This window comes from Petromyzon marinus, unplaced genomic scaffold (assembly GCF_048934315.1).
Source record: "Petromyzon marinus isolate PM22_M1 ecotype Great Lakes invasive population unplaced genomic scaffold, UKy_Petmar_22M1.pri1.0 PM_Scaffold_131, whole genome shotgun sequence".
NCBI lineage: Eukaryota > Metazoa > Chordata > Hyperoartia > Petromyzontiformes > Petromyzontidae > Petromyzon > Petromyzon marinus.
In genome coordinates this window covers 217936-228167 of record NW_027423093.1, presented here as the reverse complement: position 1 = coordinate 228167, position 10232 = coordinate 217936, and the positions used below count along the sequence as shown (strand labels likewise).

At 57.3% G+C, this 10232-nt stretch overlaps 1 protein-coding gene across 2 annotated transcripts in view; it reads left to right on the top strand.

Annotated features, from left to right (window-relative positions):
• Positions 1-2432: 2432 nt before the first annotated feature.
• Positions 2433-10232, top strand: part of LOC142922644 (scavenger receptor class B member 1-like) — a 31389-nt gene continuing 23589 nt past the window's right edge. For both annotated transcript variants that reach the window (XM_076063467.1, XM_076063466.1), the window contains exon 1: positions 2433-2504. In XM_076063467.1, the coding sequence (XP_075919582.1) occupies positions 2437-2504 (68 nt within the window). In that variant the 5' untranslated portion in view covers positions 2433-2436. The remainder of the gene's footprint in view (positions 2505-10232) is intronic.

The following is a 10232-nucleotide window of genomic DNA, read 5'->3' as shown; positions in this document are numbered from 1 at the left end:
ACTCACCCACCCACTCACCCACCCACTCATCCACTCAACCACCCACTTACCCACCCACTTACCCACTCGCCCATCCACTCATTCACCCCCCCCCCCCCCACTCACCCCCCACTCATCCACCCACCCACTCAGCCACCCCCTCACCCACCCACTCACCCCCTCACCCACCCACTTATCCACTCAATCACTCAACCACCCACTTACCCACTCACCCACCCACTTCCCACTTACCCACCCACTCACCCACTCAATCACTCAACCACCCACTTACCCACTCACCCACCCACTTATCCACTCAATCACTCAACCACCCACTTACCCACTCACCCACCCACTTATCCACTCAATCACTCAACCACCCACTTACCCACTCACCCACCCACTTATCCATCCACTCACCCACCCACTCACCCACCCACTCATCCACTCAACCACCCACTTACCCACCCACTTACCCACTCGCCCATCCACTCATTCACCCCCCCCCCCCACTCACCCCCCACTCATCCACCCACCCACTCAGCCACCCCCTCACCCACCCACTCACCCCCTCACCCACCCACTTATCCACTCAATCACTCAACCACCCACTTACCCACTCACCCACCCACTTCCCACTTACCCACCCACTCAATCACTCAACCACCCACTTACCCACCCACTTCCCACTTACCCACTCAACCACCCACTTATCCACTCAATCACTCAACCACCCACTTACCCACTCACCCACCCACCCACTCATCCACTCACTCATCCACTCACCCACCCACCCACTCATCCACTCACTCAACCACCCACTTACTCACCCACTCGCCCACCCACTCATTCACCCCACCCACTCACCCCCCACTCATCCACCCACCCACTCACCCACCCACTCACCCACCCCCTCACCCACCCCCTCACCCACTCACTCACCCACCCACTTAGGCAGATCGTCTGCGTGCCAGGAGTCAGAGTGACTCTGTGTGATTGTCTCCAAGCAAACAGACAGGATGGTCCAAATGTCAGGACACATCGGGGTTGTTGTTGTTATACAGCCCATTGGCATACAGGGTATGTGTAGGTGTGTGTCGTTGACGCCGCTGGAGAGACAAAGGCGGCCGGGCGTGGCGGTGCTGGGCACCCACCCCATCTGTGTGTGCCACAGTGCCGGTAGCCTTCATAGGTGCTCGCTAACAGCACTTGCCCCCTACAGCCCAACTAGAGGCTACCTGGGGGAGCTTTGTGTGTGGTGTGTAGTACATAGACACTGCTGCTGCTACTCGCTAGCTAACAGCACTTGCCCCTACAGCCCTGCTAGAGGCTACCTGGGGGAGCTTTGTGTGTGGTGTGTGTAGTACATAGACACTGCTGCTGCTATTCGCTAGCTAACAGCACTTGCCCCTACAGCCTGCTAGAGGCTACCTGGGAGAGCTTTGTCTGTGTGTGGTGTGTGTAGTACATAGACACTGCTGCTACTAGCTAGCTAAAAGCACTTGCCCCTACAGCCTGCTAGAGGCTACCTGGGGGAGCTTTGTCTGTGTGTGGTGTGTGTAGTACATAGACACTGCTGCTGCTACTCGCTAGCTAACAGCACTTGCCCCTACAGCCCTGCTAGAGGCTACCTGGGGGAGCTTTGTCTGTGTGTGGTGTGTGTAGTACATAGACACTGCTGCTGCTACTCGCTAGCTAACAGCACTTGCCCCTACAGTCCTGCTAGAGGCTACCTGGGGGAGCTTTGTCTGTGTGTGGTGTGTGTAGTACATAGACACTGCTGCTACTCGCTAGCTAACAGCACTTGCCCCTACAGCCCTGCTAGAGGCTACCTGGGGGAGCTTTGTGTGTGGTGTGTGTAGTACATAGACACTGCTGCTGCTATTCGCTAGCTAACAGCACTTGCCCCTACAGCCTGCTAGAGGCTACCTGGGAGAGCTTTGTCTGTGTGTGGTGTGTGTAGTACATAGACACTGCTGCTATTCGCTAGCTAACAGCACTTGCCCCTACAGCCCTGCTAGAGGATACCTGGGGGAGCTTTGTCTGTGTGTGGTGTGTGTAGTACATAGACACTGCTGCTGCTACTCGCTAGCTAACAGCACTTGCCCCTACAGTCCTGCTAGAGGCTACCTGGGGGAGCTTTGTCTGTGTGTGGTGTGTGTAGTACATAGACACTGCTGCTATTCGCTAGCTAACAGCACTTGCCCCTACAGTCCTGCTAGAGGCTACCTGGGTGCGCTTTGTCTCTATCTGTGTGCTGAGCCCGGACGCAACTGTAGCCACGCCTACCCTCAGTTCACTTCCGGCCGGGGTGGGAGGGGGGCGGAGCCTGGTGGGATAGGGGGCGGGGCCTGGTGTGATTGGGGGTTGGTCGGGTAGGGGACGTGGGTGACTGGTGAGGGGGGCGGGGCTTGGTGTGGTAGGGGGCGGGGCTTGGTGTAGTAGGGGGCGGGGCTGATGATCATCACCACAATCACTTCCATCCCCATCACCACCACTACCATCACCGACACCATCATAGTCGGGTAGGATGTCTGTGTTTGTGTGTCTGTCTGTGTGTGTGTCTGTGTGTGTGTCTGAGTGTGTGTGTGTCTGTGTGTGTGCCTGTGTGTGTCTGTGTGTGTGCCTGTGTGTGCCTGTGTGTGTGTGCCTGTGTGTGTGTGTCTGTGTGTGTGCCTGTGTGTGTGTCTGTGTGTGTGCCTGTGTGTGTGTGTGCCTGTGTGTGTGGGGAGCGATAGTGTAGCGGTTAGCGCTACGCTGCGCTATGAACCTGGCGACCCGGGTTCGATTCCCGCTCACGGCCAACACCGGTGACGATTATCTGAACCGGTCCCGGGCCTCCCCTAGGTCGACTCAGCCTGAAATGAGTACCTGGTGCGGTGTGTAAATATTGCCACTAGGGAGACAAAGGCGGTCGGGCGTGGTGCTGGCCACCCACCCCCTCGTGTACCGTTCCGGCCTTCATAGGTGCTCGCTAACAGCACTTGCCCCTACAGTCTGTTAAGGCTATATGGGGGATCTTTGTCTTTTGTGTGTGTGTGCCTGTGTGTGTGTGCCTGTGTGTGTGTGCGCCTGTGTGTGTGTGCGCCTGCGTGTGCGTGTGTGTCTCTGTGTGTGTTCGTGTGAGAGAAGGAGAGTTGGAGACGCTGCTGCTGAGACTGGAGCGTGCCACTAAGAGGTGGGGCCTTACCACCAAAACTAAGCACCTGCCTGGGTATTTTGTACCATCGGACACTCCACCCCCACAACTCCCAATCGGTGATGGGGCAGTTGTGGAGAGAGTGGAGAGTTTCCCATACCTGGGCAGTGTGCTTATGACTGGCTCCAGTTTAACAGCAGAGGTCTCACTCCGAATCAGTCGAGCGGCAATATCTTTTCATCGGTTGCGTAACGCTGTGTGGAAGCTACCTGGTCTGTCGCTCCGCACTAAGCTTCAGGTCTTCTCGGCCACGGTCATTCCCTCCCCGTCTCTACGCTTGCGAAACGTGGACCCCCCTAATGGAACATCTTCGCCGGTTAGAAACATTTAGGCTGGCCTGCCTACGATCCATCCTGGGTTTAACCAGACTGGATTGTGTGAGGACCTCACAAATCCTTGAAAGATCTGGGCAGGGTCCCATCGGTGAGCTCCTCCGGCAGGCAAGGCTGTGATGGCTGGGTCATGTAGCCCGCATGCCCAGCCACCGCATGCCGAAACAGCTTTTGTTCGGCCGGATTGAGGGGGCTAAGCGGGCGCGGCACGGGCTAGAGAAGAGATGGAGTGATGTGGTACAGGAGGACGTGGAGCTGAGTGGACTTGCCGATGACTGGTACCAGCGGTGTCAAGATCGGCCTCTGTGGAGGAGGCTCGTGAAGGACGCTACTGGGGAGTTGGAGGCAGTCGCCCTCCAACAACAACGGAGGGCGGAGGAGCGACGCTCACAACAACGAGCGGAGCGCCGGGTGGCTAAAGCACAGCAGGTTGGCACAGTAGGGGGCACAGGTGGTGCATCAGCCAGTCATCTCAGTCAGTCGACCCGTGGCACCTGCTGGGTCTGCCCCGTGACCTCCTGCCAGCGGGCGTTCGACACTTCACGTGGCCTCAGGGTGCACATAGCCTGGCACAAGCGTCGTGGTGACGTCATCGCCACTTAGTGGCGAATGGTGGTTGTTGTTGTGTGTGAGTGTATGTGTGTGAGTGTATGAGTGTGAGTGTGTGAGTGAGTGTGTGTGTCTGTGTGTGTGTATGTCTGTGTGTGTCTGTGTATGTCTGTGTGTGTCTGTGTATGTCTGTGTGTGTGTGTCTGTGTGTGTGTCTGTGTGTGTATGTGTGTGTGTCTGTGTGTGTCTGTGTCTGTCTGTCTGTGTGTGTATGTGTCTGTGTGTGTGTGCCTGTGTGTGTCTGTCTGTGTGTATGTCTGTCTGTGTGTCTGTGTGTGTGTCTGTGTGTGTCTGTCTGTGTGTGTCTATGTGTGTGTGTGTGTGTGTCTGTGTGTGTATGTGTCTGTGTGTGTGTCTATGTGTATGTCCGGCAAAACAACCCCCTACCTCCTCGCGGTGCCGGACGGGCAGCTCTGTCGTGGACAGTGCTGTGGGGGGACATCCAATTCCGATTGGCTCCTCCCCTCATGGCGTCTGTGTCCACCACAGGGGCTAAACGGGGCTCTGGACGGGTGCGAGGGGCTGGTAACCCCTCCACCTTCAAATAATTACCACTAAACCACGTGAAAAAAATGTAATTAATAAGCTTGTGCCGGAGGCCCCGGGGGGACAGGCGTCTATGACGTCTCCTGGCCAAACCCCAATTGGCAGAGCCAGGAGATTGAATCTCTACCCTCGGGGCTCCTCCAGAAACAACGAAAAGCCGCTTCGTGTGGCCACGTGGAATGTTCGAACGCTCACTGCAGAGGAGAGGCTGCTGCTCCTCTGTCGGGAGCTGGACCGGTACCGCCTGGATCTCTGTGGCATTCAGGAGGTCCGGTGGACCGGCTCTGGCTCCTGCCACCATGAGGGGTGGACAGTCCTCTACTCGGGGCAGGAGACTGCCAAACAACAGGGTGTGGCTCTTCTTCTGAACAAAAGAATGAAAGGGGCGTGGGAAGCTGTAAGCCCCAGGCTACTTTGGGCTCGCCTTCCCATCAACCAGAGGCGAGGAGTGGTGGTCGTGGTTACTTATGCCCCCACCGAAGATGAACATCCGTGGAGGGATGCAGGCAAAGCCGATGAGTCAGATGCCTTCTATCACCTCCTGTCACAGGTGCTGGCTAAAGTGGCCCCTCAGGATAGAGTCCTCATGTTGGGTGACTTCAATGCCCGAGTTGGTCATGATGCTGGCACCTGGTCTGGAGTGATTGGAGGGCATGGGCCAGATCAGCCCAATAACAACGGTAGGAGGCCGCTAGACTTTTGTGCAGCCCATGGGCTTGTAATTACCAACACGCTGTTCCGGCATCAGCGCATCCACACAACATCATGGATGCATGCCGGGTCCAAGCAAGAACATTTGCTGGACTACATAGTGACGGACCAGCGGATGCGGGCCCATGTCCTTGACTCCAGGACCTACCGTGGAGCTGATCTGCCCTCTGACCATCGACTAGTCATCTGTAAGATGCGCCTGCCATTCTTCCACTCCGGTGGTGGGTGTACACCCAGGACCACATTCAAACCCACAGTGGCCTGGTCTCAGCTAGCTGATGAAAGTTGCAAGCGAGAATTTCATCATTGCATTCTGGACCCTGACGATGCCTGTTGCTGCTTTCTATGTGGAGTCTACATCTCTCTCTCATCATCATCATCACGGTGGCTATCAGATGTTAACTACCTCACCTGGTATACAGGAGGTCGTGGGTTTAATACCAACCCTGACGATGCCTGCTGCTGTTGCCTATGTGGAGTCTGCGTCTGTCTCTCTGTCTGTCTCTCTGTCTGTCTCTGTTTGTCTCTGTCTCTCTGTCTCTCTCTCTGTCTCTCTGTCTCTTAGAGTGGGTATCTATTAGTCTATGGGTCTCTGTGGATCTGTGTGGTTCTTTATGGGTCTCTGTGAGTCTCTGATTATGGGTTTCTATGGGTCTCTGTGAGTCTCTGAGTATGGGTTTCTATGGGTCTCTGTGAGTCTCTGTGGGTCTCTATGCTTCTATATGGGTCTCTGTGAGGCTCTTGGAGTGGGTATCTGTGGGTCTGTGTGGTTCTTTATGCGTCTATGGGTCTCTGTGAGTCTCTGAGTATGGGTCTCTATGGGTCTCTGTGAGTCTCTGAGAATGGGTCTCTATGGGTCTCTGTGGGTCTCTGGTTGTATTTATGAGTCTATGGGTCTATGTGAGTCTCTGTGGGTCTCTTTATTGCTCTATGGGTCTCTAGATTTCTGTGGGCCTCTATGAGAATGGGTCTCTATGAGTCTCTGTGGGTCTCTATGAGTATGGGTCTCTATGGGTCTCTGTGGGTCTCTGTGGGTCTCCGTGTGTCTCTGTGCGTTCAGATGATTTGTCTGCTGCTATAAATCCCCAACGTGGTAATGACATGGGCGGCTCGGGGTTAGCGTCGGGGTAGGAGCGTTCGGTCTCACGAAGGAGTCGTGGGGAGACCATCACCACCATCACCTCTACCACCACCACCATCATCACCATCACCTCTACTACCACCATCACCTCTACCACCACCATCACCTCTACCACCACCATCACCTCTACCACCACCACCACCATCACCTCTACCACCACCACCACCACCATCACCTCTACCACCACCACCACCATCACAACCATCACCTCTACCACCACCACCTCTACCACCACCACCACCATCATCACCACTATCACCATCACAACCATCACCATCATCACCACCATCACAACCACCACCTCTACCACCACCACCACCATCACCACCACGTGACGCGATGCGGGCGGAGATGGTGGACTCAGGGTGGAGATGGTGGACTCAGGGTGGACATGGTGGACTCAGGGTGGAGATGGTGGACTCAGGGTGGAGATGGTGGACTCAGGGTGGAGATGGTGGACTCAGGGTGGACATGGTGGACTCAGGGTGGAGATGGTGGACTCGGGGTGGAGATGGTGGACTCAGGGTGGAGATGGTGGACTCAGGGTGGAGATGGTGGACTCGGGGTGGAGATGGTGGACTCGGGGTGGAGATGGTGGACTCAGGGTGGAGATGGTGGACTCAGGGTGGAGATGGTGGACTCAGGGTGGAGATGGTGGACTCAGGGTGGAGATGGTGGACTCAGGGTGGATATGGTGGACACAGGGTGGAGGTGGTGGACTCAGGGTGGAGATGGTGGACTCGGGGTGGAGATGGTGGACTCGGGGTGGAGATGGTGGACTCGGGGTGGAGATGGTGGACACAGGGTGGAGGTGGTGGACTCAGGGTGGAGATGGTGGACTCAGGGTGGAGATGGTGGACTCAGGGCGGAGATGGTGGACTCAGGGTGGAGATGGTAGACTCAGGGCGGAGATGGTGGACGTAGGGTGGAGATGGTGGACTCGGGGTGGAGATGGTGGACGTAGGGTGGAGTTGGTGGACTCGGGGTGGGGATGGTGGACTCGTGGTGGGGATGGTGGACTCGGGGTGGAGATGGTGGACGTAGGGTGGAGTTGGTGGACTCAGGGAGGAGATGGTGGACTCAGGGTGGAGATGGTGGACTCAGGGTGGAGTTGGTGGACTCAGGGAGGAGATGGTGGACTCAGGGTGGAGATGGTGGACTCAGGGTGGAGATGGTGGACTCAGGGTGGAGATGGTGGACTCAGGGTGGAGTTGGTGGACTCAGGGTGGAGATGGTGGACTCAGGGTGGAGATGGTGGACTCGGGGTGGAGATGGTGGACTCAGGGTGGAGTTGGTGGACTCAGGGTGGAGTTGGTGGACTCAGGGTGGAGATGGTGGACTCAGGGTGGAGATGGTGGACTCAGGGTGGAGATGGTGGACTCGGGGTGGAGATGGTGAACTCAGGGTGGAGATGGTGGACTCCGGGTGGAGATGGTGGACTCAGGGTGGAGATGGTGGACGTAGGGTGGAGATGGTGGACTCAGGGTGGAGATGGTGGACGTAGGGTGGAGATGGTGGACTCAGGGTGGAGATGGTGGACTCAAGGTGGAGATGGTGGACTCAGGGTGGATATGGTGGACTCAGGGTGGAGATGGTGGACTCAGGGCGGAGATGGTGGACTCAGGGTGGAGATGGTGGACTCAGGGTGGAGATGGTGGACTCAGGGTGGAGATGGACTCAGGGTGGAGATGGTGGACTCAAGGTGGAGATGGTGGACTCAGGGTGGAGATGGTGGACTCAGGGTGGAGATGGTGGACTCGGGGTGGAGATGGTGGACTCGGTGTGGAGATGGTGGACTCGGTGTGGAGATGGTGGACTCAGGGTGGAGATGGTGGACTCGGGGTGGAGATGGTGGACTCAGGGCGGAGAAGGTGGACTCAGGGTGGAGATGGTGGACTCGGGGTGGAGATGGTGGACTCAGGGTGGAGATGGTGGACTCAGGGTGGAGATGGTGGACTCAGGGTGGAGATGGTGGACATAGGGCGGAGATGGTGGACTCAAGGTGGAGATGGTGGACTCAGGGTGGAGATGGTGGACTCAGGGTGGAGATGGTGGACTCAGGGTGGAGATGGTGGACACAGGGTGGAGGTGGTGGACTCAGGGTGGAGATGGTGGACTCGGGGTGGAGATGGTGGACTCGGGGTGGAGATGGTGGACTCGGGGTGGAGATGGTGGACACAGGGTGGAGGTGGTGGACTCAGGGTGGAGATGGTGGACTCAGGGCGGAGATGGTGGACTCAGGGTGGAGATGGTAGACTCAGGGCGGAGATGGTGGACGTAGGGTGGAGATGGTGGACTCGGGGTGGAGATGGTGGACGTAGGGTGGAGTTGGTGGACTCGGGGTGGGGATGGTGGACTCGTGGTGGGGATGGTGGACTCGGGGTGGAGATGGTGGACGTAGGGTGGAGTTGGTGGACTCAGGGAGGAGATGGTGGACTCAGGGTGGAGATGGTGGACTCAGGGTGGAGTTGGTGGACTCAGGGAGGAGATGGTGGACTCAGGGTGGAGATGGTGGACTCAGGGTGGAGATGGTGGACTCAGGGTGGAGATGGTGGACTCAGGGTGGAGTTGGTGGACTCAGGGTGGAGATGGTGGACTCAGGGTGGAGATGGTGGACTCGGGGTGGAGATGGTGGACTCAGGGTGGAGTTGGTGGACTCAGGGTGGAGTTGGTGGACTCAGGGTGGAGATGGTAGACTCAGGGAGGAGATGGTGGACTCAGGGTGGAGATGGTGGACTCAGGGTGGAGTTGGTGGACTCAGGGAGGAGATGGTGGACTCAGGGTGGAGATGGTGGACTCAGGGTGGAGATGGTGGACTCAGGGTGGAGTTGGTGGACTCAGGGTGGAGATGGTGGACTCAGGGTGGAGATGGTGGACTCGGGGTGGAGATGGTGGACTCAGGGTGGAGTTGGTGGACTCAGGGTGGAGTTGGTGGACTCAGGGTGGAGATGGTAGACTCAGGGAGGAGATGGTGGACTCAGGGTGGAGATGGTGGACTCAGGGTGGAGTTGGTGGACTCAGGGAGGAGATGGTGGACTCAGGGTGGAGATGGTGGACTCAGGGTGGAGTTGGTGGACTCAGGGAGGAGATGGTGGACTCAGGGTGGAGATGGTGGACTCAGGGTGGAGTTGGTGGACTCAGGGAGGAGATGGTGGACTCAGGGTGGAGATGGTGGACTCAGGGTGGAGATGGTGGACTCGGGGTGGAGATGGTGGACTCGGGGTGGAGATGGTGGACTCAGGGTGGAGTTGGTGGACTCAGGGTGGAGTTGGTGGACTCAGGGTGGAGATTTCGTCGTTTGAATAAGGCGGTCGGGGGGGGTGATAGCATCCGGTCGGCTTCTGACGTGCGGGTTTACGGAACTCGTGACCTTTCAGTGACCCTTCAGTGACCCTTCAGTGACCCTTCAGTGATCCTTCAGTGACCCTTCTGGTAACCCTTCTGCTGACCCTTCAGTGACCCTTCTGTGACCCTTCTGGTGACCCTTCAGTGACCCTTCAGTGACCCTTCAGTGATCCTTCAGTGATCCTTCAGTGACCCTTCAGTGACCCTTCTGGTGACCCTTCAGTGACCCTTCTGGTGACCCTTCAGTGACCCTTCTGGTGACCCTTCAGTGATCCTTCAGTGACCCTTCAGTGACCATTCTGGTGACCCTTCAGTGACCCTTCAGTGACCATTCTGGTGACCCTTCAGTGACCCTTCAGTGACCCTTCTG